Raw genomic sequence first — 25,560 nt, 5'->3', positions numbered from 1 at the left:
AAAAGAAATCTGCAGTTTATAGTCCGGAAAATACGGTATATTATTTGATAAAATCTTTGAATTTTAGACTTGCAAATCAAATTCAATACTTTTCATTTAGTATTTAAGATAAATTACAAAGTTTACATGTTAAGTCCTAACAATATACAGACTTTATGAGGGTCTTAACTCTGTGTGAGTGTTAAAGGGTGGTGGTGGGGGTCCTCCTAACACACTGCGGGGGAAGTCCCACACCAAACAGCGACATCATATCCAAATTAGTTTCCATGCAGAAAAACAGGACCGTCTCTCTCACACACCGTTGTCTTCAAAAACAGATTCTCCCTTCATCTCACAAGGTAAGTAATCTCTCCTGCAGAAAAAGGAACATTTTTTTTTTTTTTTGGCATTTTTGAATAAGTTGAATGCTTGTATAGAAAGTTTTGACATAATTCATCGAGTAGTCATATGTAGTTCAATTCTTTCTGCAGTTGAATTTACACAGAAACAAACCAGAAATAAAAAAAAGCAGCTGAGAAAGCCACCAAATAACAAAAAATACAAATTACGATCGTGATTTTTTTTTTTTCCTTTCTTTTGGCTATAAACACGTTTAAAGTAGTCGCAGGCTGAACTTGGTGCTTGGTAAATCAAAAAAAAAAAAAAAAAAACTACAACAGACTGCTGGTTGCTGGGGTGTGATAGATGTACTCAAGAATAAATCAGGCCCGCAGCTCTGAGCGCGAAGGCAGCCGAGGGCGGAGGAGATCTGTGAGCTTTTCACACTCCGCTGCTTCACTGCTCGCTGGAGCAGAGAGAGAAAAAGAAGATACACACTCAAAAGAGACAAATGTGTTTGAGCTCAGGCCAAGCTGAGATGTTGGTAATTATGTTTCTTTTCTTTTTTTTTATGGTGAGGGGGAAATGGCTCTAACTTTTGCCATGTTTGCTCAGAAAGTGTCTCAAAAGAACATAAGAATTAGTGGTGTTTGTAACAGCAGAAAACCTCCGCTGAAACTCTAAGTACGAATAATATACACAAATAATATAATATTTAACTGGCATGAGTGATATTTGGCTCAAGTGTTTGCACTATTCAACTGTAGAAGCTTTCCCGAAGGACCAAAACGTGAAGCTTTGGTGTACTCTGAAGATCATTCAATAGTCGTTACTGTTGAGAAAATAAATTTAAAATAAGCTAGTTTTTAAAACTTAACATGTCTTGATTCAAATGGCCTAATTGTGGTTTTAAAATCAGTAACGTATTCTGGCTTTTTGACCTTTATTTTACCTGTAGTTACAGCAGATGGTTTGCTAGGATCATTTGAACTGCCTTTTGTCTGTGGGAAAACAATACAGTGGAAGTTGTAGCTTTTCACACTCATCTGTGAAAAGCCGTAAACACGGCAGGGGTTTCTGGCTTGAGAGAGGGTCAGAGGTAGCTCCTGGTTGGATGAGCAAAGATGCGCCTTATTTGAATAAATTAAATACAAGAGGATAAAACTTTCTACACAGAAGTAACAAATCAGATTTGCCCTTGCAATTCTCCAAAGATGTCTTTGCACGTCTTTGCTTTTCTTTCTTTCTTTTCCATTTATGTCAGGTAAATGAATGTATGTCTCCGTTGTTCTGCAGTTTCTGGTGTAAGTTTATGCATTGTCTTATATTGGATTAAACTCTGTAATTCTCTGATGTCAACACACATTGTTGTTTTCCTTGTGGCCACACGTGGCCCGCCGAGAGGACCTGGGATCCAGAGGAAGAGAGAGAGCCAACTTTTTTCCAAAGTTAACCTATTTTAGAATTTCTTCCTTAACATTACAAAAATAAGGAAATACTGTGCTGCCAAAATTCTAAAAAGGAGGCTACTTCAATGATAGCTGATTAAATACATTTTACACATTTAAAGAAACTAAAAATATTCTCAGACAATACAAGAATTTATCCAGTAAAGCTTCATAAAAAATGTGCCAGTGTCTCTTCAGGCTTAACAAGGGCCAAGTAATCAGCTTACCCACTGATGTGTTTTGTAGAATAAATCTCTTATGAAATATAAAGGGCCATGTTTTTGTTTTTTTAAGACCTAAACAGCAAAGTGCTTTGGAATTCATAGAAAAAAATATGGGAATCAATAAAGTTCAAAAGTATAGCCTGAATTAACTTTTTTTTCTGAATGACAAATTAAGACAAGCCCTATTTTGAATTTTAAAGCCCAGTCTGACCCCAGCCCCTATTTTAAACTAAATGCTTAAGTTTCACTCTGAAAGAAAACTTAATATCCAGATGAGATTTTTGGGAAAGTAGAAGACAATTTCCAAATAAAACTACATTACTTAAGTGTTTTGATTTACCTCTACAAATTTAGAACCAACTTTATGTCAAAAACCTATAAGCATTCATAATGCAATTTGATGTTTATTAACTACCTGCGACAGAATAGAGCCAGCTGGGAAAAAAAATCATGGTGTTATCTGCATAAAGCTTCACTTTGGCTGTAGATATATTCTTCCCAATATTAATTTAAAAATGTTTTATAAAATTGGACCTAATTTTGAGCTTTGGTAGAATCAATTTCAAACTAAACTTATATCCATCTTGAGTAACAGTGTATTCTGTACATTTTTCTACTAGCCTAAAGCTCAATGACTCAACCTGACGTCTTAGAGCAGAAGATACGGATAAACAGAAAGTAACTTGAAGACTTTCACAAACATGGGATCACAAGGCAGCCTCATATGCAAGGCCTTCGTAACATCATTTGTTGCCAACATAATTATGATTATGGCACTATGACCTGCCCTAAAGCTAGACTGAGTTTCACTTAAGATATATCGTCAACCAAGTGTTTCTTCTTACTTCTGTACAATGCTTATATCAGAATCAAAGATCTCAGCAACAGTAGAAAGTAGTTTTCTTAAATTATTAACAAGCTTCTTGAATAACAGCAGCTGGATATGTGGAAGTTTTTGACATTTTGCCATGTTAAAACCACAAACTCTTAATGGGATTATATAAGAGAGTGATAAATCAAGTTTGCTCCAAAGAAAGATGACTTAATAGATTTTATTGAAACCTAAAACAACAGATCACCCCGAAAATTACAAAAAAAAAAAAAAAAAAAAAATCTAATTCTGTGACATATCAGAGGTTTAATCAGTTATTAAAGACCATACACCGGCCCACATTTTGACTACTTAAAAGTGTGCTCTGTGGGTGTGTGTCCTTTTCAGAGTGAGGGCCTCTGGGGGGCGATGGGTAAGGGATGCAAAGAGGGTGAGCATCCAGATTCCTTGACCAGATCATGTGTCCCCTGTCGCATATTATGTCGGAAACTGCCTACATCCCCCAGTTGTGCCGTCTACTGTGGTGAGTAAAGTATTCCATCATTTTCAGATCTTTTTTGGAAAAAGACATTTTGAAAACACATTATTTTGTCTTCCACTTCAGTTATTCTTTATGATGTGTCATTCTGTCCCATACAGTTGAATCCAGAAGTTTACATACATTGAGTAACAAGATGTACACATTTTTTCTCACTGCCCAAAATTAGATCAGACCAAAATTATTTTGTTACATGTCAATTTGATTGCCGTCTCTTTAAGCACTGAGGGAAAGCCCGGTCTATGATGTCATGGAGGTACACCTGTTGGAGTATTTTAAGCACACACCTGATAGACACTTCTTTCTTGTTTGACACGATGGAAAAGTCAAGAGGATTCAGGCAAGGAAGAGAATTGTGGAGCTACACAAGTCTGCGAACAATTGAAAGACGCTTGAAGATGGTGTCACTATCCCTAATGAGTAAACAGCATCATGTAGAAATATTGAAGAAACGTCTAAAGCTGTCTGCCAATAAATAATAGCTTCGGCACAGATGGTTTTCCAAAAGGACAATGACCCTGTAACAATTCAGCCAATGTGATTGGCTTAAGGAAAATAAAGTCTAAGTTTTGGTGTGGACATCACAAAGAAGTCAGTCCTATGGAGAATTTGAGGACAGACCTGAAAAGGCAGCCAACAAACCTGACTGAGTTATGCCAGTTCTGTAAGGAGGAATGGGCCAGAAGTCCAGCAAACTATTGCAAGAGAATTGTGGAAAGAACCCCAAAAGGCTTTAAGCCAAGTCAGTCAGTTTAAAGATGTTGCTAACACGTACTGAGGGAATGTATGTAAACTTCTAATCTTAAAGTCACTAAATAAGTCTCTGACATGTTCTTTCAATCATTATTGTGACATTTACCAAATAATAATTTTGGTAATTCTGACCGACATAAACCAAGAGAAGTTTGGTCTAGAGTCTAGACAGTGAGGAAAAAAAAGTAACTTTTTATCCTGTGTATGTAAACTTATGGTCACAAGAGTAAGATCCCACAAAAAAAAACACACTGAAGTTCGCACTTGCTGATATTACAAAAATGAAATGCGTTAAGTGTCCAAAGTCTTGTTTTTCTAACTCCTTTCACTTTTCTTTCCTTAAGAGGCTGCACTCTGCAGGGCTAAGCCCGGCCACTACTACGACAGGCTGGTGAGGAGATGTATGAAGTGTGCAGACATTTGTGGTAAACATCCAGCAGAGTGCTCCCCACACTGCCCGAGTAAGTACCACTCTGCTAGGGATTTAAATGCCAGATTTACAGTCAAGAATTCCAGGCAGAAAAAACTAAGAAGTCCTAGCTTGGCCATTGTCTATCTATGCAATTTCACTCGATTCCCATCTCCCTTCAGAGTTCCATCTGTGAATTTCTCCCACTGAGCTTGATTTTTCCAGTTGAATTTCAAATGGGCCAATTAGCAAACGGGAGGAAGAGTTTTCAACAATGACCTCGATTTTTGTGTTCTTTAAAATTGTTGTCTGACTACAATGGATTGTAGATTTGGCAATGGCAACAGAGGAAGTGAAGTGAATTCAGTAAGATATTCTTTTTGTTTCCTCCTTCAGCTCAGTCAGCTCTGACGGTGACCATAAGACTCCCTACTGAAGTTAGCAAACAGGCCGTGAACACCAAGCCACCTCTAGGACCTTTGGACCCTGTCATCCAATCGTACGCCCTCCTAGGTTTATGCGCAATACTGCTGCTTTCCAGCCTGTGTCTCGCTTTGGTTGTGTTTCTGAGGAGAGGAAAGGCCAAAAACTCAAACACCAAACCCACAAGTACCAAAAACCAGAAGCAGACAAGTGCAGTTCAGCCAGGACAGGAGTCTGGCTTTCCAGAAAGTCAGACTGGAAGAAGCCTCAACGGTTGGTGTGGTAAAAACTCAACAGACCTGATTGATGAGGTTACTTTTCCTGGAATGTTATTTCTGTCATTTCTAGATTGTCCGTCCAGTTCAACCTATCCCCTTTACCGCGAGTCATCAGAGGATTCCTACCCAACGGAGACCTGCGTCTGCGTCCACTGTTTCCCTGACCTGAGGGGGCTCAGCCAGGACAGCAACAGACAGCAGAGACCATCCTATTCATTCTACCAGCAGGGCATCCTTCATAGAACCCACATCCAAAACGGGGGTTCCATGTGGACAGGGGGAAGCCTGAGTGCCCAGCAGGAGGCAGCGGTGGGATGAGGTCCGTCTGCAAAACTAGAGCTGGAGGATTTCTACTTGGGATATCGGAGGTTGCTAGTTAATGCACAGTTGACTGATAAGGGAGTGCTCAGTGGTAAAACGCAGAACTTTGTGGTGACCTGCAGTATTTTAGGCCTAAGAAGTAACCATGATACTTTGTTCAAACTAAGATCTAACTAGGTCTGTAGCAGACACATGAAACTAACTTTAAGGGATACTTTTACCTCATGCTTCTCAACGTTACATCTGTTCTGACATTTTTCTGTATAGTTTCTCCATGACAGCACTTAAAATACAGTCAAGGAGCAACAAGGCAACTCTGGTTATGCTGGCTTGTAAGGACATAAAATATCACATTTTGTCACGCTACAAACACAGACTTAGTGGATTTTTGTGGATTTTTACTCGTTTTTGTGGCAAACCAACAAAAACGAGTAATTAGTGAAGTGAGGGTAATATTTGCCTAAATGCAGTAAAGTAGACTCCCGCCCATTTTGACATTTAGTATTCACAGAGTCACCTTTTTTAGGACGTAACTCCAAATTTGTGAAAGATTTGCTGACGTTTTTTCCTAGAGCATATCTTAAATATTCAAAAGAAAAAAAGATTTTAGAAAGTTGAAATACTTTTACACGATGCTACTTGACGTGCAAAGTAGCCAATCCAGGAGCAGCATTCATTTTACTTGCCACTGATTGGAAGCCCCCCAAAAAGTAAAAGTAAGGAAGACAGTAGATGCTAGCATCTGGGATGATGCTAAGATATATTAATATACATGAAGGTATATTCCATTTTAGACCATTAAAATAAGCAATTATAAATGTTTTAGATGGGGAGTCTGAACTGTTCACAGATTTTAAGTATTCACAGCACTCTGCTAATAGCAGAGGTCGACTGTACCGAACGTTTGGCAGCATTTTTCCTCAAAATCCCAATAAATCATGCTAAAGTTATTGTTTTAACGTGACAAACTGAGAATATTGCTTCTGTAAAGATTTGCTTGATATCATCCTTTTTTTTTTTTTCAAAGGTTCAACTCTATGTAAAGTGCTTTGCTACGTTTTCATAGGCATTTGCTTGTCTGCCCAAAACAACGAAACATGACAAATAAAGAAAATCCCAATGAGTGGTAAAATGAGCAGAAATACTTGACTACTAAGAACAAGTGTAAAGGTCAAAGGTTCCTGCAGTCATTTCTAAAATGATTGGGTAGAGATAGTCTCAGAGCTGAATACCTGCAGCTTTTAAAGCCGTCTGGGGAAAAACCGGTACAATGTTGAGAATTCTGAGTCACCACAGACGCTGATCAGTGGTTGAGTGATAAATCGACCTGATATGCAAACTCTTGACTGGTTTTTATTCTTAAACATAAAATCACAAGGTTTCAGTATGAGGGTATCAACCTTTCTGAAGTGGGAACACAAGGAAAGAATATTGTAGAGGATATAAAAGTGTAAACAAACCTAATAAAAATTTTGGGCTTTTAATTGTTCAATCCAATTTCAGCATTCAAATGGGTGTTTTAGTTTTCAGTTTCTGGCTCAGCAGTTCCAAAAGAAATGTTTTTAAATGCATGTCGACTTGGCTTTGATCCTGTCTGACGCTATAAAATAAAAATCTCTCACATCCATCCTCTGCTTTGAGGTGTGAAAGTGTTGGGCCTGTTATTAACAACAGATCATGATTTCAACCACTTTAACAAGTCTAAATTCATGTATGCCACAATGTGACACACACACAAACTATATGCCCGCAAGCTAAGTAGTAAAGAAAGGAAAGCAAAGCCTACCCGTGTGAGGGGAAGGACGCTGATTCCCAGGCTCAGGTGGTTGACCTGAGACTTCCAGAGGATGATGTGAAGCTAGAACATTTGCTTCATTTCTACACTTTGTGACAAATGTTTTGACCAGATTTAACTGTTCAACTCTCTCAGTCTAGCGTGACGCCGAGGAAGAGGGCGGAAGATGGAGAATCGATGAGGTGTCCCGTCAGCGGTTCAGTTCCCGAAAAACACAAGAAATAAAAATAAGAAAAAAATGGGAAACTCGCGCACGGATTGCGCGCGCACATACAGGATAAAAAGCTTAGTTGGGGTCAGTGCAACCCCTCTCAGACCTGCGGTTATCCATTCAGTTTTAGCTAGCTTCACGCGGCACAGTCACATTTAGCTCACAGAAGGAGCGCCAAGCCGACAAATAAACAAAAGTAAACTGACCAATGACATTCAGGTTTAGAATGTACGTGCCCACGCCGACGCACACAGATGTACGCTACGTACACCAAAGACCACTTTTATTTCCCACCCACCCACAATTTTGTTAATAGCGAATGGAGAAAATAATAAGAAAAAGTACAATAATTATCATATTTTTTATTGTTTTTTGTTTGTTTGTTTTTACTCAAGGAACGCACAGTGTGTACTGGCGTGATGCACCTGTCAATATAAATATTAAAGAGTATCTAAGCCAATCAGAGACAAGCTTTGCAATCAGTCCAAATAAGAGACAACTGTGAACAAGTTGAGCTCTACCTGCTTGACCTAACAGTACAGTTTAGGGCTGATCTGTTGATCATTTTTGGAGTAACAGATTAATAATTGAGTAGCAAAAAATCCTTCATAGTTTCCCGTTTCGGGGGATTTATAAACAGATTTTGAACCAGGTGAAGCTAAAATCAGGCCACTTGAGGAGTTCTGGGTACAACAGATTTAAAAAGGTTTTTTTATATCTTAAATGCAAAATGTATATTTTTGTATAATTTAGGCTTAATTACTGCTGGTTTTTCAGCAAATGGCTATATTTATATATAAATATTCCAGCTTACTAATTAAGCTTATTTCAATAATTGATTTCCAACTGACACGATTCCATGCATCAATCATTCCAGTGGGTTTGGCATCTGTGGCGTTTCTGATATGGGTGACATGGGGCAACCACCCAGGGTGGCATCCTAGGTGGGGGGCAGCGTGAGCATCCACCCCAGTGATGTCATATTTATCACTGTGAAGGTGCACATGCTGAATGTTTGATTTGTACAACGAAAAATAAAGAAATAAAATGTTTAAAAATGAAGCAGTTTTTTTTCCCAGATAGTTTCTTTATTTGAGTGTTTCCTGTGTCCTGTGTCCAGTTTTTGCAGCAGTAACAACTGTGTGTGTGTGTGTGTGTGTGAGAAACGGCTGCCGAGCTCAGTCAGGACAGGCTCCCCATTCTCGGCGACCCTCCGGCTGGATGCAGCAGTGTTAGCGGAACGACTTCCGTCGGCTTTTGAGTTTTCACCTGTCATCTCGTACGTACAAACTGTACACATACACTTTTACACACATCATATCATCATCATCATGTGAACAGAAGAGAAAGAAAATTTTGAAAACATATCAAACTGTGATACCAGCTTAGACAGCATGCTGAATGCAAGTACTGATTCAGTACACAAACGTACAGTGCATACGCACGACACACGTGCATACAAACGAGATCTCACACTTTGTCTTTTTTTTTTCTCTTTACACAGAACACATTTATACAAACATCTACTCTAAGCTTTTGAGTTTCTTCCGCTTTCGCAGAGGCGCGTAAACGGACGGCTCAGTTGGACAAGCGTGCGGCTGACTGTTAACGCTGCGGCTTTTGACCCTTTACACAAACTCGACCTTCTTTTTCTTCCATTCGTTTCTTTTTTAGGCCATTTACCTGAAACAGCAACATGACAACATGCCGTCAACGCAAGGAGGAAAAAAAAAAGTCACAGAAAACCAACAAACAAAAGTTATTGGCATTCTGTGTCGAAATTTTCATAAATTCATATTTTACTGCAGTAAATAACCTCACAGAAACTGTACATGTAAAAAAAAAAAAAAAAAAAAAAAAAGAACTATTCGTATCCTGAAGGAATTTTTCATCTATGCTTTACTTTTTTTTTAAATTCAATTAAAGTACTTAATGACTTCCTGTTTCCGCGGGCTGTTAATGTGGAACACAGGAAGGTCAACTTTCTTTTATTCTGGCCACACGACGTACAAGGACACTGGTTTAGCCGCCAAACAGGAAGGTAAAGGAGAAAAGTGTCCATAGCAACCATTAGACACCATCTATATGCCAACCAGTTGTCAAACCTACTGCAACTGGTGATGGAAAAAAAAAGAATGAATTTGTGTTAAAGCTCCTCCTAAAGTGGAGTAACCCAGACAGAGGAACCACCAATTACTGCTTCAAATAGTAAAATACTGTAGCAGCTAAAGATGAAAACACACCAGGGCTGAAGGGGAGCATCCTGCACATTCATTTCCTGGCATTAACATACAATCGGACAGGTTGAGCTGAAGCGTGCCAAGACAGAGGGAAGAAAAAAAAAAATGAAATAAAGTCACTGGACTTCAGCCAGGGGTAGTTTTTTTTTCCCCCCTTGACTGCTGGAACACTTCAAAGTCAAAAGAACAAAATGGTGCGAAACTTTTTAACTGCTGCAGTATTGACTTTTGAAAACTCAAATGCGTAGGATACTCAGAATGGTCGGCGATTTGGGATCAGCTCTGAGAGGGGCCTTTTGTACGGATTTTGGAAACAAACCATCTGGGTCAAGATCGTGTTTCAAAACATGTCAGAATCAACAGAGAACTGGATTACCAGAAAAGAATCAACTTTCCCTCAGTCGCTAGCCCTAAATGAAGCAGTGAGTAGTCGAGTCGAGAAAATGGAGTAATAATATGCAATGAGGAATAGTCAAAGATCGCCCTTTCTGAAAGAGCTGTCCTACAGGCAGACGAAGGTACAACATATTCAAACTGTGACAAAGATTTCACAAAAATTTGGACTGTTCTTAATTTTGTTGGGGTGAGATTATTGTAATGCAATAAAAGAGAAATTTATCTGTTTTTACACAAACCCAGAGATGCCAATAGCTGTTTAGCACTAGATAAAGGTAAAGAAAACAAATAAACAAAAAAAAAAAAACGGCAATAGCAGCAGCTTCACAAAAATCATTATAGCATCTTTTTGTCTTTTGTGTACAAAAACATGATCGACAACACAATTCAACAGACGCATAATGCATTTTGTTTTTCTTTTTTTCAAAGAGAATGCAAAACCGTAAACAAACCATTCGAATGCAAGATGTATAAAAATATATTTACTGGGTCATTCATTTCCCCTCTAACTATGGAAGCCTTTTTTTAATAATAATAATAATAATAGTACCACTTTGACTACAACAATCTGACAAATAATAATTGGAATAACGTTAGAATACTGTCAGATGATAGTCTTCCATTATTCCCCAACTCTGGACAGAAACTGCATAATAAGACAACTTCCATGCTGAAAATATTTGGTCTTGCAGAGGAGTGTTTGGGTGTCAGACGAAGTGTGCGCCCGTGTCCGGAAATGTTGCCTGGCGATGAATGCGGCTGTGCAAGCATGAAGACGGAAGTGGGGTTTGAAAAAAAAAAAAAATTGAAATAATAAAAAAAAAAATTATAAAAAAAATAATCTAAAACTTCCCGATGTTTTACTTCGTAATCAACAGCAAAAATGTTGGGATAAGACACTAACTGTCCATGATCTGAAAAGCAAGAGCAGACTTTCACAGCTTCTTTTCCCCTCTTCATGTCCTGAATTCAAGTGATAATTTCAGAAAGAACACAAATGTCTGTATTTCTAGCGGTTTTGCACGAGTCGTTTTTATTCGGTTTCGTCCCTGCGCAGGGTCTTGCTGCTGCGCGGAGGAACGGGGGCTCTGTGTTTACAGCCAGTCTGGCGTTCTCCCTCTCCATGCCTCTTCCCTTACATGCTCATCACCTCTTCCTGATTGGGTTCCTCCTGGAGGTTATTCGTACTCCAGGAACTGTTTGTGATAAAACAAGAGGTACCTGAGGAGGAGAGGATCGCAGGGTCAGAACCAAGCCTGATGTTAACGGTGGAGCCTGGATGAGGACCGCTTACCCTTCACTGTCAAGCACATCTTTGATGCTGGCCTTGGTGATGATGGCGTCGTCACACTTGAACCACTGGTCTTTGTGCTGCCGGATGAAGGTGGTGTAATGGCCGCTCTCTAGTGTCCCCTGGTGGTTCACCACGGCAAATAAACTGTACCTGGAACGAGGAAAGGGAAGAGAAAAGGGTAGTTTTGAAAGGATGTCGGTGCGTGATATTGGTGAAGACGTAATGTGATGACCATGTCCACATGTCCAATGGCTGTAATCATTCTTGTGATTATAAGAAATGTGGCCAAATCGTTTAAATAATCACTTTTCTGGCAATAAAACCGAATTTTAACTTTGCTTCTAAGTGGTCAAGACAACAAACAGAAATTTGACCCACTGCAGAGCGCAATGCGGTCGAGCTGCGACAAACATCAGCTCTCACAAAATCAGAAAGTTTAATAAAATGGAGAGACGGGCTAGAATTGATCTACGTTTCAGTTATTTTTAATCAAAAGCAGCTCTAAACAAAGGAGGGTTTAGGCTTCGTTTAAAGAATTCTGGAAAGTTTTCTGGAAGTTTGCCCCAGGTTAGAGGAGCATGAAAACTGAAAGCTGCCGTTTGGTTCTGATTCTGGAGATGCAGAGTAGATTTGAGAGGTTGGTACAAAAACTACAGATCTTTAACGTAGCAGAAGCAACATTCTAAATCAGCAGGAGCCGTCTGATTGTTTTAGGCAGACTTTTCTACAAAATGTCAAAAAAAAGTGACAAATTGCTTATTTTTACTACAGAAACCAAGTTTGTGTCCATTGGTGTAAAGCTTACTTATTGTCATTGTTGAATGCCTCCACGGTCTGCTGGTACTGCCCGTTCATCCGGCTCTCCTTACTGAAACACACACAAAAAAACTCAGGTAAATGAATACATGCGTCACATTAAAGTTACAAAATGCGTGGGCCGCATCAGTAAACACATCAGACTTACAGTCTGAAGGATGTGAGTTCCAGCCTCACACAGGGAACCAATTACAGCAGGTTACAATAAAATAGTTTTTGGAAGTTGTCTTATGTTTTTTCGGCTGGATTAGGACTATCTTGCACCGCTGAATCCAAAAATGACATCCATTTTCCTCAATCAGGTAAGGTTTTTATTCCAATTTGATTTAGAGAAATCTGATCTTCTGACTAGATTGATGTTAATTTCCTTTAATATTTCTCATCCAAAAGAGGTTTTAGGAGGAAAAAAATGTTTTCTAACAGAGAGTATTAGTTAAATCCTACAAACTTGGATTTTTGGACTTCTAAGGGTAAGTTGATCAAGTTAAAAGGTGATTTGTTTTACTCTGTCATGTCCAGACTGACCACAACTCTTTTTATTTCCACTCACCTGGAGGCCATGAAGGGGGTCATGTCCAGCTCCAGTGGGAACGAGACGTAAGTAGTGATCTTCCTCCGTAGTTTGGCTGAATGCTCAAATCTCTGACACACACACACACACACACACACACACACACACACACACACACAGGAGTGTTAGGTCTACGCTGTGGTTTATCGACACAATCATTTAAAAAAATAATAAAAAAAGGAAAACTGCTTTACTTTAAGGTGAAAGCAGGCCACAATAGGCAGCTTCTTCATGGTTAACTGCTTGGTGGATTCCTGGTAACTATGGCAACCGCTGCACTTGATCTTGGCGCTGCTGCCGAGGTGCTCCGGTCTGGTGAACCTGACCGGTGAGGATTTATTTACTTTTTTTTCCCCACCCAAATTTGCACAGCCGCCCAACTGGAGGCAAACACTTTGGATTTGGTGCCGTTACCTGCGCAGACAGTCCATAAGTGTTGTGGCTCCAGTGGAGTGACTCTCCCCGTTAAGTGCTGTCACGTCTCCTCCGGGGCTGAGGGGCCAGAAAGGCGTGGAGGATCCGGGTAAGTCCAGGCTGATGTCCCAGAACGGGTCTATGGTCGTTGAAACACCACTGAGGAGGAATTGGACAGATGTCAAGGAAATGTGACTTTACAGAGAATGACAAACGGACGTGGACGACATCAGCAGCCTTTGTTTAAACTAAGACACAAAATGAGTCAAACTGGCCAAACAGAAGCAGGAGTGAGCAAAAACTAAAAATTAAAATAAAGGTGTTTGTCAGTTTACCTACATGATAAGAAAATGGAAAATGACAATAAACATCACGTCCCCAACTCTGAAGCTGGTCGACTAATTTAACAACAAAATACAACAAATATCACGAGTTATGCACATCTCTTATTCATGAACCTGTACTAAATAACTTTTAAAGGTTAAAACATATTGGACTGGGACCCATCGGATGAGAGGAGGCAACCTCTTGGTAATGAGAGGCCTTTAATTAGGCCATCAGTTGAGACTGAACCAGCCCATAATGTGCACTAAGTGGAAGAATTAGTTTATAGTTACTGATGAATTCCAGCTACATTCATGACCACTTTATTTTTATTTTACTCATTTACCTCAAATGCAACATCCTACCAATAATGTCATTTCCATATAATGTGCAGCTTAGATATCCATTTATTAAATCTACTAGTTTAATCATTTATGAAGTACATGAAACATAAATAGAGGTTCTTTCAAATTAACCACTTTAACTGTTTGGTCGATTTATGCCGCTGGCCATTCAATATGAAGAGAAGGTTTTTCTGCTGCCTCCTTGAACACCATGCATGTGCAGTCAGCTGAAGTTCATGTAATTTATTAAAGGTTGTGATAGTGAGAGAGCACAAAATGCTACTTTTAGGGTTTTATGTTGAAAAATGGTCTGAAAATATTGAGTTTCAATTCAACAGAGCAACATTACAGCTTCATTTAAATATGACTAAATTATTATTTTAGCTGGGTTTCTCTTTTTTCTAATGTGTTTTACACATTCTTCTACAACCTGTGCGTAAAAGAAAAAAAAAAAAAAAAGAGAGAACTTAGGAATGCCCCACAGACAACAACCAAAGACTTCAATATGTGTGAAAGGAGTAACAGCCTCCAGAATCCACCAGGTGGAGCCAGAGAGCCACGTCTCAGGCATGCGGGCTTGTTGCTGCTGCAGTGTAGCGGCTCAGAGTGCAGATGTGAGTGATGAATAACAGGGTGGATCACAGGGAGACGGAGGTTTTATAGGCAGAGCTTCCACTTTTCATGCTTGTATCTATTCACTCCGAGTCCCCAGCGAGGCGGGGCGAGGGCTCATGTTTTTTTACTCACACACATTACACACAAATTACACACACACACACACACACACACTTACTGGCACACTTGGCAGGTGACGTCAGACTGCAGACCCCCTGTGAAGATTTGGTCAATGATGCAGTTACAGTGGTTTGGGTTGTTGGCTTTCTTCCCGTTGTCGTCTGCAGAGACACACAGAAACGTTCGCCGTCGCTAAAAGCCACCTGGGCATGACCACACACTCCACCACACCCCTCATGATCTACCCACAGGGCATCTCTGTGTTCGTGTTTCACCTTTGCAGTGTCGGTGCAGCACGTCCAGCGCCGCGATGAGGAACTCGTGGGCGTCCTGCTGCTCGTAGCCGGCCAGGTGCCGGGCGTGGGTCCACACCAGGTGCAGCAGGCGGAACGGGATGTGAGGGGAGCGGTGGCCTGAGTAGAACTGAACGAAGGAAATGAGTCAACTTTCCTTTGGGTTGCCCCGTCTTGGTGAGGGGGAGGGGAAAAACTAAAAAATAAAAATAAGTCGTCACCTCCTGGAAGAGTTGGGACATCTCGCACACGAGGCACGAGTTGCTCTGCATCTCGCACTTGTGTCGGTCGGACAGGAAGAAGTCGCGCAGCAGCGGCGTGTGCGTCAGCGCCTGGACGATGCAGTTCATGAAGCAGGTGTTGCCCAGGTTGATCAGACCGCGCAGGCCTGCAAGTCAACGGCACCGGTCATCAATAAGAAAATCACTCTGACACACGGACAGGAAAGTGTGTATGAAACCTCGAGTATGGGAACCTCAGACTTTTCTGTTTGGTGTCCAGTCAGAACCATAAACCTTCGTGTTTCACTGGGATGTTTTTGATTCTTGTTCAATTTTATTAACGTTATTTAACGTATAAAATGTAAGACCGCCTTTATTTCAGTTACACAGATCAATTACTCATTGAGCCATCAGGAATAAAATGAACTCAGCAGGAAGACTCAAGAATATAATCCATCTAATCTGACCGATCTTGAGTTTAGGCCTGTCAGTAATAAATTAAGTTATTGCGATAAATGATAATATTGTTGTCTTGAAACCATTTTCAAGTAATATAATGGAAATGGCAAAAATAATGCAAGAACACGTTCTCAATAGCTAATAAACTTTTAAATTCTAATAAAAATCTAACACTGGAAGTCAAAGACATTTGAAATATCAAAAACAAACAAACAAAAGAACAAATAAAATGAATTTTGATGTCTCTGTAGGCAAAACTGTCCTTCAGTAAAAAGACCAAAGCACCAGACTGAAGACGTTTCATCCAGAAAGAGAGAAAAGAGGAAAAACGATAAATCATGCACATGGAAATTATCGAGTTCATTTTAATTTATCACAGGATTAATTCATTTACTGCGACAGGCCTAGTTGAGCTGTTTTTCAAGAAACACGACCAATAAAACCCTGGATCATTTCCATCCAGTACACAACTAAGCTTTACTTTGTAAAATCCCAATAAATCCATTGATGGTTGTAACTAAAAACGTTGAGAGACACCATGTTTCTTTCTGCAGAGACAGAGGACAAAGCGTTTTCCCTGCCATGAGCCGACCGCTTGCTGACCGAGGCGAGGGAGGCGGGGGGATCAGGAGGTGGCGTTCTCACTGATGAGCAGCCAGGCCTGGAAATCCCACCATCATCCTCTAATGGTGCCAGTGATGCTAATGGCCCTGGGCAGATCATGGCAGGCCACTGCGAGGTGTTAAAAGGTAACGCCAGGAGCGGTCAGCGTTGCACACGGCCGGACGGCTGCTGCTCTCCAACATTCACTGATGCTGTGTCCTAATTACATTCCTGACGCGATACAAGGCCTCAAATATGCCAGCAATCTACACAATGCATCGTCTAATTCATTGAACACATCAGTGAAACGGCTCAATCCATCAGGTCCAACTGCTGCAGCAAAACCATAAAACCCCATAAATAAAACATTTCTGCTCTTTACGCCTCTGCTGATGTCCGATCTTGAAACAGAAGAGCTGGCAAAATGACCGAGACGTCAATCGGCTCCTGTGCTTTTTAGTGCGCGTGTGTGTGTGTGTGTGTGTGTGTGCAGAGGCACGAACCAATAGTACAGTTGGAGGTGATCCGCCTCCTCTTGGGATTGTGGCGCAGCAGCTCCAGCTCCCTCTTGGTTGGCTCCCACGTCGAGTACTTCTCCCCGATGCCTGCAGCGCAGAACGAAGACGCCTTTTCAAAATACACCAGCGTCTTTGAGTTTTATTTCAGGACTTGTGGAGGCAGGGTGATTTGAAAAGCGCCTAGCGATGGCGCTGTTGGACAAAGCTGTGCAGTGTGACAGCGAATACTTTGCAGAGACACACTCTGTAGATTTTAGCGCCATTAGCTAGCTGGGCTACGTCTCCAGCAGCTTCGACACCACATGAGTGAACTGCAATTTTTAAGTAATAGCAACGATTCTCACTTGGATTTAAATCAGGATTTGACTAGGCCGTTCTGGAGGAAGATGACCCTGACATTAATGTTACTGTTCAATCTGCATTTTGTTCCATTTTCCTCATCATTTCTGACAGGACTGCCAAATTCAACTGAATAGTGCTTTATTCATCCCAAAGAGAAATGAATTGGTCCAACTCACATCCACACATCTTGCTGCATCCAGTAGGTGAGAAAGTCGGGTCAGGGATCTGATCTGTTCTCATTGAGCTTTTGCGATATTCATCAGTTGTAAAAACAATACCACGTTGTCACGGATACCCAGCTTGACAACTGTCCAAAAGTTAAAAAAAATAATAAATAAATAAGAGGACAAAATCCTTACAGCTGCACAGCATCCAAAACCTGGTAGAATTATTTTCGCCTCAACTACAAAAAATGATGAACAAAAAGGGAACAAATCAGAACTAAAGGAACTGCTATAACTGGGCCAACATGCTCCCACCATGAGTGACGCCATTCTGAAATCTAACATAGAAAATCATCCTCACACCCACAGCGTTTGGCATGAAGGTCAGCTGAATGTCACAGCTGACCTTCTAAGAGCTTCCTCCACATGCAACTGATCGTGACGCACCGCTACGACAAAATAAAAGCAGCTCCTTTTGTGCGTGTTAAAATAAGGTCAAGCATTTATTTATACTATAAAGATGTATATACTAAAACATAAACAGAGTTTGAAATGAATTTAAATGTCATGAAATGTTCAAATGTACTTCATTTTGAAAAACCAACAATCCCAATTCCTGCCTGCATGGCTGTGAAACTAATGTTTGCTGTGCTGATTACAGGAGTGAAGCAAAATCAGATGAACAAATCCAACACTTCCCAATTACTATGCGACTCAGGATGAATGGGTTCAATCATACCGAGATCCCATACAACAGGGATTCTTTTTCAAGAGGCTGCAAACTGTGGCATGGCGACAGAAAAGTTATGATTCCAGTTGGACAGCCTGGACGTGGCGTCACAGTGGCATACCTTGCATCTTCCAGGCTTTCCTCTGCTCCTCTTTGGCAATCTGCTCCATCTCTTTGTCATAAATGTAGTCTTGGCACATAAAGCAGTAAATTCCTCCATACAGCAGGTCGATGGCTGAACACACAGAGACACAGACAGACAGAGCACAATGACAAAAACCAGAGGACACGCTGGTTTATTAGACTGTGAGGAAGAGGATGTCGGTGCAGTCTGTGTGAACCGCCTCAGATTACCAATCTACACCGCTTGGAAACATGAAGAAGAAGAACAAGAAGGAGCGTAAACTGCACTTCAAGAGTTCACACAACAACTCCTTTTTCCTCCTGTACAGTATGCAGCTACCCGCTTGATGTTGCCATAACAACCAGACTATGGGCCCTCTCTCTCAACAGATATCCTCTGCAGGTATGGAAGTGGAAAAAAAATGGAGCAAAACGAAGTAAAGGATGCGGGAAAGGAAGGATTTTAGAAAGATCTGAGAAGAAAAACGGTGCAAATAACCAAACTCCAACGTTTCTCTGTATCGAGAGGGTCACCGGGTAACCATGGGAACAGGAGGGCAATCGATGAGAGGATGGAAATGGGAGGGGGAAAAAAAAAACATACGAGGAAACTAACAACATAAATGGCTGAGTTAAAAAGCGACAAACGAGGAGGGTTATTTAATAATTGCCGGTTTCATCTGGTTCGTTAAGAGAGGCTTAATTACTTCGTCCCCGCTCTGCTGAGATCTGTCCCTTTTCTCTGCTTTCTTTTCAACTATTTTTGTAGCATATAATTCAGCTGCCACCCTAATTATACTAACAATTAGGCTCAGTGGGAGGTCCATGTTTGAACACAGCAGGGAGTCTTCCTGAGCGTGCTGATAATGCAGTACAGGGAAGGAAAACAAAACAAAACAAACAAACAAAAAAATAACTACTAAATCTTGGTGTCTCAGTTTCTGCCAACCTCAGATTTTGTCTCGGCACCGTCAGCATTTGTCATTGTGGTAAAAAATTCACTCAGGGATGCCCCTGAAGAGATGCCCCCCTTGGCAGTGAGCCATCTCCGCCCACATCAGTTGAGGGGCAACAACAAATCAATTCTGCTAAAACGTGCTGGACAGCCTGACTGCGATAACCCAAAAAGTTTATCTTGATTTGAATAAAAACAGCTGTGAAAATTGAAATTTGACTCTTTTTTTTTTAAATTAACATTTTCTGAAGTTTTTCACAATTGTGTTCAATTTTTAACCTCCATATAAGGATTATATAGTTCTGTTAGAATGTTGTATTTGCTAAAAAAAAAAAAAAAAGTATCATCACCAGACGCACAGTATTGCACCAAGAACAAGAACAAGAACAATTAAATGCAGCATTAGCGTGAATATGACTGGTTATGTAGGGATAAGCAGTGACTTGTGAAAAGGAATACTAAATATTTCTGTTTCTTAATTGTCTGTCTTTGGTTTCAAGCTGGTTGCAATGGACCAAATGCAACAAATTGATTGCAAATACGCTAAATATGCTCCTCCAAAGTCCAATATAAAAGTGGGAGATATGGACTTTGAATTTTATCCTAATATTTTTTGGTATTATTGTGATAATGATAAAAGAAAGTTATTTAAAAAAAAACCCAGATTGCTACTTTTTCAGGTAAATGTAAATTTACTGATATATACTGACACACAGTGGAGAAAAAAGTAAAAATAGCGTTTCCGTTAATGTCACTTCTTCTTTTTTCTGTTTTTTTTGTTTAATTCTTATAAAAAATGTGATGAGAAAAGTGACATTAAATTTGAAAATTTTAATATGAAAATTGCCAGTCCCAAGTCCAATAATACTCAGAGAATGAAAGCTTTCAGAATTTTGGTTTTGTACAAAATATATGAGCTAAATCAATCAAGATGCACTAGAATCCAGATGTAGCAAGGTAGCAAGGTTAAAAAAAAAAAAAAAGTATAAAAAAAAAACCATCTAAAGACTGAAAACGGACATCACTTGAAATTGGAATTGTATCTGATGTGCAGCCAGTATTAAAAGTCGATGTTCGGTCAACAATTAGTCATTTTCTAAGTAGCATCCAAGCAATTATTGGCTCACTGGAGCCTCTTCTGCTCAAATCTGGAGTCTGTTTCATGTAAAAACTCATTATTCAAGAGAGTCTGTTTCATAAAATGAAAAAAAAAAAAAAAAAAGTATTTTTTGTCTCCATTACTCGCTGGGGGAACACACCATAGAAGTGACATCCAAACCTGACTGGTTCAATTTCTGAAATAAAGAGTTTCTGAAATAAAAATCAAATTTCATTGTGATCTGCCTTCCTATCAACGGCACTTCTGAATGAAGGAGTGAGCTGTAAAAATATATATATAATCACATATTCCCTCCAAAGGGAAACAAATACAGCAGTGACATTCACCATCCCCTTGAGGCTTATCTCCTTGTAGAAGGTGTTGCAATTATGTTGCACTAGCTTGCGTAAGAGCTCCTAACTATGTCGCCCTTAATAAAATGTCAATGTTCAAACACACACAACTAAAAGCTCTTTTTGAATACAAACACACTCTGATGAACAGAAGATAAAACAGAGTTAAAAATAGGGAAACTAGAGCAGAATCAGAGCGGCGGTTCTTAATACGGTTCACTGCTCAGGGTAGCATCTTGTCAGAGGGGTACATGGCCTCTTATGGGGAGGCCATCGTCAACAACACCATTGATTTCCACTAAAAACTATTTCATTTAGAATTTAAATTAAAATTGGTAGATTTTCCACAATTTAATTGACGAATTTGTGTAAAAGACAAAAAAAAACAAACAAAACAAACAACTCAAGCTTGATTTCAGTACAATAAGATGAAAACGGAACAAAAATTAAAAAAAAAACAAAAACAGGTGACTGAAAACTGACCACAATTTTGGCTGTCTGGAGAACCCAGTCTGGCGGGCCACCAGGCTTTACTTGCACTCCCACCAGGCTAAGTGTTGTTGGTTTATTTAATGATTTTTATAATAAACCAGGTTTGCAACCACCCTTCACTTTCAAATAAAGGCCACTAGAGCCAAAAAAAAAACCCTTAAAATTTTTTTCAGTGAAGGCTCATTTTGGAGAACACTGCATCAATGGAAGTGTCAAATATCAAAGCCTTATGACAAGTTGCTAATATCAATAATGAGACGTATATTAGCGCCCTGTTCTAAGCCGTAAATAACAGGATGCACCATTTTCTTGGTGCAAGTGCATTGACAATCTGAACACAGAGTGCATGATGTGCGACTGCATGGGAAAAAAAACATGTTGGCATAAATAACATGCAGTGACATTTTTATGCATAGTTTATCATTTTATGAGTGATCAGATTTTAGGGTATTTTGCCAAAGCAGTACACTGCCGTAGGAGACACAATCTGAAGATCAATGATCTGTTCAAACAAAAAAACAAAAAAACTTTACTGAAAATAGACGGCCCCGCCATTCTGCTCCCGTCCTAATCACACCCAGTTTATTTATAAAGTTTTGTATGACGTTCAACTCTACCTGTTGTTTTTGAATAAAAAAACATCAGTAATCTTTAGCAGACAAAAAGAAGATAATGATATTTGATTATGAATACACAACCTACAGATAGATTACTTTTAAATAGTCCACTGCTGTATCTGCTTGGTTTTGGAAGTTTTACTTCCAAAATTTCCTGTCACCTTTCAACATTTTTAATAGGAAAACACGATGGGGAAACTGGTGCACTGCCCCAGTCCACCAGGGGGAAACTCTGAGAACCCCTTACCCGGGGTGTCACTAATGCTAGAACCGCCACTGACTTTATCAAATGTGGTCTGTTTGTCCCAACATACTCAATTCCATACAACAGCAGATGTTTAAAAAAGTAAACAGACACAAATCTGTGTTTGTGTGTGTGTGTGGTCATACCAAGGTTATGCCTTTTGCTCTTGGCATGTTCGTGGATGTGTTTTTTGGAGAAGCAGGCGAAGAAGACACAGTAGAGGCAGGAGTGGAGTCTGTTGAGGTGGGCTCCGCACATGTGGCAGATGCATGACTTAGCCTGCAGAGCAGAGAGAGGTGGGACAAATAATGTTCACCACATCTGCACAAAACATTTTGTTCCGTTTTTTTTTTTTTTTTTATGTATTGAGGTGAACCTTTGTGCCTATATAGCACAACCTATATGGCTCTTTATTCTACTTAATTTGTGACCAAATTTACTTCTGTTTTAAAAACAAATCACTATTATTCTCTTATTTTGTTTTGGAAGAAGCTTATTAGATTGTCTGAAATATCTTGCAACTGTATTGATTACACATTGAGGGACAACAGATGAAAACTAGCCTTCACGGCTAACTCTGGCATGTCATGCATTGTTCCTTTTAAAATACACAACAGAAAAACATCTTGAGCATAAATGCAGTGTATTCAAATTGGTATGAATTATTATTGTGCTACACATACATTCTGTTTGTCTGTGAAAAGAAGCAGGGTGGGGGGGGGAGCATGCAGATGAAATGCTGGCATGCCTGCATGGAAATGAGAAGAAATGCGGAATGCTGGAAACAGCAGGGAGGGCAAAATGAGAGGAACACGGATGAAGGAGGTATGGAAGGCAAGAAGAGAGAGAAAGTGAAATTTAAGCTTTTTGTGTGTTAATAACACACGTGCTGCGTGGAGGGAGAGTAGGATCAATGAAAACAGATTCACGGCTGAGATGTGACACAACATTATAATGCCGCATAAGACACTGGAACTGAAATTGCGTAGCTTGGAAAAAAAAAGAAAGCGAGAAAACAAAAAGATTGGCTGAACCCCCAAAGTGAAAACAGGAAGGAAAACTTGTTCAAATTGGAAAAAGTAGGTCATGGGGAAACCGAGGCTCGCTGATGCATGTTGGGATCAAAGGCTGTGGCTGCATCGTCTTACAGTGGGATGTCAGAAAATGTTGAAGAAATGATGCTGTGTATCTACAGATTCGCATTAGAGCTGGACCAGGGTTGCTAGGCCTGATGAGGGAGGCATATCTATGCTGATTGCCTGTTTCCTTGGGAAGAAGGGTATGACTGCAGCTCTTCGTGTATTCATACCTTTTAGCCGTTTTATCACATCACAAACACAAACTTCAATGTATTTTCCTGAGGTTTAAAGTGAGTGACCAACTAAAAAAAAAGCACATAATTATGAATTGTTTCATCCCAAATCCAAAAATATTGATATCAGTATCAGTACTAGGATTGATACTTTTAGTTTCATTTACCCTCAATTTGTTTTTGTTTTTTTTCATTATTTTCTCAGCTCTACCATATTTTTTTATTTTGATTTGCTTTCAAATGATATATTTTTGCACTTTACAAAGAAAAAAAAAGCACACAATTTTTTTTCTATAGTTTATCATGCGAGTATGTTAAAGTACCTGTAACATTTATCTAAATTATGTCCTGTGTTTTATATAATGAAAAGAAGAACCACTAAAACGCATAAAGGTTATTAGTATGACGATACATCATATTTAAATAATACATATCGGCACTGCTCTCGGTTTGACGTCAAAATATGCTGTATCGCACACCTCTAAATACTACCGTTTTTTTTAAAATATATAAATTATTGGTTCGGTGTGTCTCGCAGCATGATTTCATTTGGATACTGTCCAATACCGTTTTTTCTAGCTAGAATAATTGACAGAAAATAAATACTGAGGTAAAATTATCTCAAATGTAGTGACACTACAGAGTTACTATCAAATAAGGGCGGTGCCAGGCTCCTCGCATTAGAGGGTGAGCATCAAGGAAGTACCCCACACCACCCGCCCCCAGCAACATTCAATGAGAACATGCAAGTGCAGAATGGATGCAAGCAGACACAGACCCCAGCCCACACTGCAGATGCGCACTAACACTCCCAATAAAATCCTCACGTCTGTAAGGTTTGACGTCTAAGAAGTGACGAAAAGACAGAACCTCATCGATCATCTCGTAGCGAAATATTTGTAAGGCTAATTTCCGCGGATGAAGAATGATTTATTGGCGAGGGTAGACGAGGGAAGGTTTGGTTGTTTCAAACCTGGCAGAATCCCCTCAGACGAGGAAATACCGCTGTGTACACTGGTGGAAGGAAGTGGAGCCACAGCAGGCGCAGTGCCAACGCAAACAGATGCACATCAGCTCTCAGATCTTGTGTCCAGCCTAAGCTTCCATAGGAGCTAATGTTTGGAGTGACAAGTTTGTTTTAGTTTGAGCTACACGTTGTGTCAAAGAGCAGAAGCCTCTGAGGGTCGTTTTTATTTATTTGAAAGCATTATTTTTTTTTTTCTTTTTGGCATTAGATGTGCCTCATTTGGAAGGGCGGGGAACTCGTCACATTCAATACAAAGACAAAAAAAACAGGTTGTGTCGCACAGTGGGACACTTGTCTCCCCTCCACTTGTTACCTTGCGTTTTCTGGTCTCGGCTGAACCGCTCCACACGAAACACTGATAAATAAGCCTCAGGTTCTGCTTCCAGTTGTCCACTTTGAAGCTGTTCACATGGGGGCAGCCTGCGGGACTCATGGCAGTCACAGCATCCGGCTTTCCGCCTCTTCCGAGCGACGAACCTGTTCACAAGCCGCCCCCTGCCGCCCCGGTCCGAACGGCTTTTTTCCCCCTTCCTTCCAGCTAGCTCGCCAGCTTCGTTTATCCAACGAATGCTGCGTACTGGCTAACTGGCCATGTCCCGGTAGCAGGAGCTGATGCACACGCAGCAGCCAACATGGAGGCGAATGTTTACACTGCGGCCTGTTTGCAATTTATCATTGACGCTATTAAAGCCAGGACTGCGCAGCACGTGAAGCTCTTCAAATTCGCTCAATTACATGTTAGCGAGCTGGCTAAAGTTGGTTAGCACTGGAATTTCAACACAGCGACTGTCGTCAGGACCCTCCTTAATAATAGCGCCGAACCAACCAGAGCCGCGTTTTCAGTGTGATTGGCGTGTGCCAACGTTCGGCTTTTTTTCTTCCATGTCCCGCCTCTACGCAACGAGTCCTACGTCGTGATTGGTTGGCTTTCCCCGTGAACCACATCCGCTGTTTTGGAGCTGATTCCGTAACAGTCAACCGGATGGTGACCTGGGTGGAAATTATGAGGCGGCGTGGGAGGAGTGTTTTGCCGGCGGGAAACGTCAAGAGCCAACATGTCACTTTACTACGTTTCAAACCGAAGGTTACCACACTTTTTTAATGCGACTTCTTTTAATATACTGGCTCCCAGAACCAACTTTTCAAAGTTCTAATTGTTAATTAAAAAAAAAATAAATAAAATAAATAATACAAAAAAAATCACTCTCCGACTTTATTTATTTGCATTTACCACAACATCCAAACACCGGTTAATTTCTACCTTAGTCATATGATCGAAGTGGCTGTCTGTCGCCCTTCTAGAAGGGACATCCAGGGTATGCCC

At 40.2% G+C, this 25,560-nt stretch overlaps 3 protein-coding genes across 4 annotated transcripts in view; 1 reads left to right on the top strand and 2 right to left on the bottom strand.

Annotated features, from left to right (window-relative positions):
* The window catches only part of LOC106957219 (homeodomain-interacting protein kinase 2-like), a 109,898-nt gene extending 102,153 nt beyond the window's left edge, over positions 1-7,745 (bottom strand). For both annotated transcript variants that reach the window (XM_015048483.1, XM_015048482.1), the window contains exon 1: positions 7,331-7,745. The gene's annotated coding sequence lies outside the window, so the exon portion shown is untranslated. The remainder of the gene's footprint in view (positions 1-7,330) is intronic.
* On the top strand, positions 184-6,676 carry tnfrsf13b (TNF receptor superfamily member 13B). The gene is made up of 5 exons (XM_015048487.1): positions 184-338; positions 3,210-3,345; positions 4,458-4,574; positions 4,919-5,218; positions 5,294-6,676. Exons 1-5 carry the CDS (start codon positions 267-269, stop codon positions 5,539-5,541), a joined length of 873 nt encoding a protein of 290 aa, XP_014903973.1. The 5' UTR covers positions 184-266; the 3' UTR covers positions 5,542-6,676.
* Positions 7,746-8,910: 1,165 nt separating the features above from the next.
* On the bottom strand, positions 8,911-25,103 carry usp22 (ubiquitin specific peptidase 22). Its single transcript, XM_015048488.1, has 13 exons — positions 24,550-25,103; positions 22,044-22,176; positions 18,136-18,249; positions 16,764-16,865; positions 15,199-15,365; positions 14,960-15,107; positions 14,743-14,845; positions 13,282-13,440; positions 13,062-13,188; positions 12,847-12,938; positions 12,286-12,348; positions 11,481-11,630; positions 8,911-11,407 (listed from the first exon to the last, which is right to left on the bottom strand). Exons 1-13 carry the CDS (start codon positions 24,667-24,669, stop codon positions 11,365-11,367), a joined length of 1,521 nt encoding a protein of 506 aa, XP_014903974.1. The 5' UTR covers positions 24,670-25,103; the 3' UTR covers positions 8,911-11,364.
* Between the last annotated feature and the right edge of the window lie 457 nt (positions 25,104-25,560).

This window comes from Poecilia latipinna, unplaced genomic scaffold, assembly GCF_001443285.1.
Source record: "Poecilia latipinna isolate Pla-1442-1.1 unplaced genomic scaffold, P_latipinna-1.0 Scaffold886, whole genome shotgun sequence".
In the NCBI taxonomy this organism is placed as follows: domain Eukaryota; kingdom Metazoa; phylum Chordata; class Actinopteri; order Cyprinodontiformes; family Poeciliidae; genus Poecilia; species Poecilia latipinna.
Note: the sequence above shows the minus strand (reverse complement) of the source record. Positions and strands in the feature narration are given on the sequence as shown.

Excerpts from the sequence above, each read along its gene's own strand:
- usp22 (XM_015048488.1), bottom strand. The coding sequence starts at position 24,669 with ATGAGTCCCGCAGGCTGCCCCCATGTGAACAGCTTCAAAGTGGACAAC. Across the intron at positions 13,441-14,742 it reads GTCACCTGCCAAGTGTGCCA|TGGTGTTTCAACGACCATAG; the intron begins GTAAGTGTGTGT and ends ATTCCTCCTCAG. Across the intron at positions 11,408-11,480 it reads GATGTGCTTGACAGTGAAGG|GTACCTCTTGTTTTATCACA; the intron begins GTAAGCGGTCCT and ends TCTCCTCCTCAG.
- tnfrsf13b (XM_015048487.1), top strand. The coding sequence starts at position 267 with ATGCAGAAAAACAGGACCGTCTCTCTCACACACCGTTGTCTTCAAAAA. Across the intron at positions 3,346-4,457 it reads CAGTTGTGCCGTCTACTGTG|AGGCTGCACTCTGCAGGGCT; the intron begins GTGAGTAAAGTA and ends TCTTTCCTTAAG. Across the intron at positions 5,219-5,293 it reads GACTGGAAGAAGCCTCAACG|ATTGTCCGTCCAGTTCAACC; the intron begins GTTGGTGTGGTA and ends TGTCATTTCTAG.